Source organism: Nannospalax galili, unplaced genomic scaffold (genome assembly GCF_000622305.1).
Source record: "Nannospalax galili isolate Female #2095 unplaced genomic scaffold, S.galili_v1.0 scaffold341, whole genome shotgun sequence".
Classification (NCBI taxonomy): Eukaryota; Metazoa; Chordata; class Mammalia; order Rodentia; family Spalacidae; genus Nannospalax; species Nannospalax galili.
Genome location: NW_008346082.1, coordinates 2,406,644 through 2,412,159, shown reverse-complemented (window position 1 = coordinate 2,412,159; position 5,516 = coordinate 2,406,644). Strand labels below are relative to the sequence as shown.

At 51.1% G+C, this 5,516-nt stretch overlaps 1 protein-coding gene across 1 annotated transcript in view; it reads right to left on the bottom strand.

The window, feature by feature from the left end:
• Positions 1-5,419, bottom strand: part of B4galt1 (beta-1,4-galactosyltransferase 1) — a 55,116-nt gene extending 49,697 nt beyond the window's left edge. Inside the window, exon 1 of the mRNA XM_008842479.3 lies at positions 4,820-5,419. Coding sequence (XP_008840701.1) covers positions 4,820-5,213 — 394 coding nt within the window. The 5' untranslated portion in view covers positions 5,214-5,419. The remainder of the gene's footprint in view (positions 1-4,819) is intronic.
• Positions 5,420-5,516: the final 97 nt, after the last annotated feature.

Below are 5,516 nucleotides of genomic sequence, written 5' to 3'. Positions count from 1 at the left end.
AGAGAGAAAGAGAGAAAACAGAGAGAGAGACAGAAAACAGAGAGAGAGAGAGAGAGAGAGAGAGAGAGAGAGAGAGAGAGAGAGAGGTTTCCTAGACATCAGTACAGCTTTATTAGGACTCTCTTTTCTAAATTCTAAGTTGCTACAGGGGAGACACATTTTGCTTTCTTTTTTTTTTTTAATTTTATTTACTTTTATTTTATATGTATAAATGTTTTGCCTGCATGTAAGTATACCAGGGATGTGCAATGCCCACTGAGACCTGGAATTATGGATGGCTTAGCCAGTGTATGGGTGTTGGGAACCAAACGTGGATTCTTTGCAAGAGCAGCCAGTCCTCTTAACCTCTGACCTATCTCTCCGGCCCCACATTTTTTTTCTTTGTGGATCTAGTACTCAACACAGTACACATCACTGTAACTGAATTAAATTACCAGATGTCTTAGTCACTAGAGACAGCCATACAAGACTTTTCAGAGGGAGGAATACATAGACACACCTTGTGAGGATCTTCTTCCCAAACTCTGTGCTGTATCTAGCCATTCTGAACCTCTGTACTAGGTCTCTACTGAGCATTAACCAGAGGGAAGAGTACTGCAGTCTCCTCCTGGGGTGTTATGCCCAGAAACTGTGGTTTAAGTTAAATCCCACACTTGGCTCTGTTCCCTGTGCCCCAAGAAGCTTCTACCTGCACATCAAAAGAAAGCCCTTCTGGAAAAGGTTTCCATACTTGTTCAAAACTGGGAATTATTTTTCTCAGTGCTGGGACTGAACCCAGGGCCTTGTACATGCTACCACTGAGTCACACTCCAGTAAGTCCAGAATAAATTATAAGCAGGGGTCACTCCTACTGCCATTACGCTATTTGCGAGAAGTGACCAGGTTTCAGCATGAAAATGATCCAGGCAGTCATAAAGGGGGCTTCTGAGTGACCTTGGCAATAGGTTTCCCTCTTCTGACTGCCTGGGTACCTGCCTGAGATGGGAAGAGCTGAAGCCTTGAAATGCTTTTCCCAGTTTAGCTCTGCTCCAGATAAGTCAGGGTACGCCTAATATGACGGTCAGAGTGTGGAATCTGTGTGTACATCACTAAATTATTGCCCCCAGCGAAAAGCAACAAGACAAACTGGCTTAAAGAGTTACTTACCTAAACCCAAAGCTACAAGATCTGTACCCATGTGGGTATATCTGTGCACTGAGGATGATACTACATCGTAAATCAGAAGAGGATGAGGCTCCAAGAGTCATCCTAGAATGGGGAGATCCTAGACAGCTCACTCCCAGGCCTCAAAGTACAGGTTGTACTGGGCAGCGTGCTTGTGTCCACATGTGCACACATGGGGAAAAGCAGCAGCAGGCTAGAGAGAAATGCCGGAGAGCCAAGTGCTCAGCAAAGACCTAGCAAATACTTCATTCCAATGCACACAATACATGGCAGAGGATCAGCTAACAGTGCCCACAAAAGCTAGGGAAACTGGCACAGGAAGAAGTGCTCTCTTAGGCCTTGGTTACCCGTTTGCTTCTAGGTAAGAATCCTGGGCCCACAAGATGGCTTGGCTGGCAAAGGTTCTTGCCACCAAGCCTGACAACCTGAGTTCCACTTCTGAAACCTGTATGGTAGAAGAAGAGAACTGACTCCCACAGATTGTCCTTGACCTTTACACATACACTGTTGTACACATGTATACACATATACACGAATACATACATGTAAAAGAAAAGAAAAATAATCCTCTTTTTTGAACAAATGAAGAGGATCTCCTGAAAGCACAGGTAGGCAAGAGGGACTCTTGAGGTTTAAGCAGCCCAGAACTCACTCCCTGTCCCCTCGAAGGAGATGTACTACCTGAACCAGGTCCCAGCTGAGCCCCACAGCCAGTCCTGCCTCTTCTCACCAGTCCAGCCTGATATAATACCCACCACCCCTGCCAACACACCCTGTAATGTCTGTGCCACAGCCAGTCAAATCATGATGAGCTGTGCCAAATCCGAGCAGATAAAACATTCTGGGAAAAGATAAACATTCTGGGAAAGAACCGCAAGGCTGCTGCTCCTCCCATCTTGGGCACACATCCAAGTCAGAAGAGAGAGCCTCATTGCCAGGGTCTGTAGAGTAAACAAACGGTGCCCAGTCACCTGAGGGCCTGCAACAGGGCTAAGAAGCCTGAACTACCTAGAACTCTGTGGACAAGTTGTATGGCTCCTCAGGAAAGCCAAACTAACCCATGCAACCCACACTGGGGTGAGGGGGGGGGCGCTCACAGTAGTGCACAAGAGGGAGGAGGTTCCCCCACTAGGGCTTCGAACACTACAGCCTGCCTCCAGTCACACATATCGCACAGGCAGGATTCTGGCTCTGATCTATCTAAAGTCTATTCAGCTGCTCTGACAGCTTAGAGACAGATCAAACAGTGACCCACCAGCAGCCAGATCTAGTACCTTACCACCTAAATGCCACCAGCTATCAGCTGACAGGGATCCAAGCATCTGACTTAGACCTCTGGATACCAGAATTAGAGCCAAGTTGGGGAAAGGAACTGCAAGTAGTGAAAAGGCCACCGCTCTAACCCCCACAGATGCTTTCTCCCACGAACCTCAAAACCACTCGCCAAAGCTGAAACCTGCCCAGGGAAACAGATGGGCTCAACTCCCCCCACCCACACACTCCCAAGCAGACTTGCAGCTTTCTTAAGATTCCTCTTGGCCAGAAACTGCCCTCCAAAAAGCTGCATCCAACCATTCAAACCTAAGGGTTCGATTAAAAAAAAAGACAAGACTTCTACCCTCATTTCTGGGGTTGTGGCCTCAACAGCAGCCTAAACATCAATCTTCTGCAAGTCTCATGAAGGCCGATGGGCTAGAAAAAGGCACAGGCCTCTCCCCCGACCCTCCAAAATGTTCTCTCTCAGGAAGTTCTTCTGAACTGCCAATTTCAAAATCAATTTTAACACCACCAGTAACTGGTGACAAGCTGATCACCAGCAACAATTACCAAACCAAACAAAGTGAAACTACAGTCACCACTATGTCTCTCACATTTTAGCAAGAAGACCCTATACTCCAGACAACAATTAACTATACACTTGAGTACTTGTTTTGAGACAGAGTCTGTTGTGTTCCAGGCTTCTGATCCTGCTGTCTTCACATCCTGAGTGCTGCTGGGGTTACAGGTGTGCACCAGCACCATACCCAGTTTTACATGGGGCTAGGGATCAAACTTCAAGCATCTGAGGCAAGCACTCTACCAAGTGAGCTATGTCCTCAGCCCTGGAGTACTTAATTTACTAATTAATTAGTCTTTCTTTCTGCACAATGCCCAGGCAACAACCAAAAACAAAAGCATAAAGCCTAGACACTGTGGTCTTTTTCTTTTCTCTCTCTCTCTGGTCTCTCTCTCTCTGTCTCTCTCTCGCTCTCTCTTCTTTTCTCTATGTTGTTCAGAGCCATATCAGTGAGAGTCTAAGAAGATATTTCAAATCAAGTACTGAGCACCTACTATGCAATAATCTCAATTAGTCCTAAAAATAATCTTGTGAGGTGAGCGTGGACAAACCCATTTACACATGAGGAAGGAACTCTATAATATGCCTGAAGTCAGACATTTAGCAGTAGAACAAAGATTCAACTTCATGTTCCACTTCCTAGATTAACCACCAAGTCCAAAGGAATTCAATTTTCTGCTCATGTTTGACCAATTCCAAGAGGTTCCTCCCAAACTTGATATGAAAATACTGAAGTAATTACTGGAGAAATTGAGCAAGCGACCATAGGAAGGCCTGCTCTGGCAGGGCTCTCCTGGAACGTGACAGAACTATTGGCAGGCTATGGGCCTGCTTGCTGGGGGCCCCTCCTCTCAGAACATTCTCTAAAACCTGGCATGAGAAATGAGCAGCCACCTGTCTGGTAACCCTGGAAGCAACCTGTGGCTGCCACGAACCTGCAAGCTGGTGGTCTATAGGTCAAGGAGCACTCCACCCTGGCCCCACTGATAGCATTCAGAAATGCTAGCCCACCTGTCAGCCTCCCAGTCTAAACCGGAAACACTGTCAAAGTTCAGGGCTCAAGTCGGCTGGGCAGGTAGTGCTAGGGAAGTGCCCCCTACCCCAACCTGGTTACATGTTAGCCCTCCAGCCCCCTTGGCACACAAGCCGTTTGCCCCTGGGGTAGGGCCTGCTCACTGTGGTTTGAGGGAACTTTCAGGATTGAAAGATGGAAGGCCTCGTGTCAGGGATCTACAGACAAGAGGCAACATCACAATTCTAACTTACCGAAAGTTTATTCTTATTCATTAAATCCTTAGTCACGTTTCATTTACTCTTTCAAAACAACTCCCTAAATAGACACCGTTTGTTATCTCCACTTACCAAAAGGAAACCTTAAAGAGAAGTCCCTTGCCCAAAGGCGGGCTGCGTGGGGGCGGAGGCAGTGGGAGATTTGCTCACTGTCAATTCCCTAAACGCAAGGAGGAAGTCTGCGCCGTCCAAAAGTTCCTACCAGTGTTATTAAAGGCAGAAAAGGCAAGCCTGTTCCCCGCAGCCTTGGAGTTGGCCCTACGCAGACCCAAACTCTAAAACTTCCTGAGCTTTAGGCCCCAGCAGGGGTGTTTCCAGGGCCTTCTGTGCTGCAGGCAGCCACAGCCACTGAGACCATTCTCAAGGATACCGGCCAACCTCCCTCCACCCGCCCCATCCTGTCTCGGGAATTCGTGCTCAGATACGAAGAAGGGAGGCCGTCAATCCGGAAAGGGATCGTGGGGAATGCCCCGGGGACCCCTGATGGGGAAGTCAGGGGGAGTCCCTGTCCTCGGATCCCAGTCTTACCAAGCAGCGGGGACTCCTCCGGGCAAGCGGCCAGCGCCAGGGCGGTGGTGCGGGACACTGAGACCGAAGTCAAGTTGCTCGCGGGAGGGGGGCCAGAAACCGCACCAGGGCTGGAGTCGAGTCCCGGGCGAGGCTGAGGCGGCCGGACGCCTGGAGGCCGGAGCTTTCCGGAGGGCTTCCCGTTGGCGGCGGCAGCGCCGTTCATGCCGCCCTGCAGTGGCGAGGAGACTCCCACCAGCTGGGGCAGGCGGTTCAGGTCGCGGCCGGAGAGGTAGTAGACGAGCGTGACTCCGAGGTGCACCGCGCAGACTGCCACGAGCAGGCGGCAGGCCCGCTGCAGGGTCGCGCCAGGCATCGCGGCGCTGCCGCCCAGGAGCGGCTCCCGAAACCTCATCTTCCCGCCGCTGCTTTAAGAGGGGGTGGGCTAGGGGCTAAGAGGGCGGCCCGCCCTCAGGCCGCCTGCCAGGCGCTCCCGGTCCACGGCGACCGAGGGAGGGGCCGAAGGGGAGGCGAGGAGGCTCAGCCGGCAGCGGGAGGCGGAAAGCCTACACTCGGAGCCGCGGGACTCGGGAGGAACTCGGAGGGCGCCTCAGGCGCGGGCGGGCACGGGGCGGGGCTGCTGGCGGGGGCGGGGCCGCTGGAGGGGCGGGGGCGGCCGCTGGGGTTTTAGACCGCAAGGGAGGCGGCGGCCGGAAAG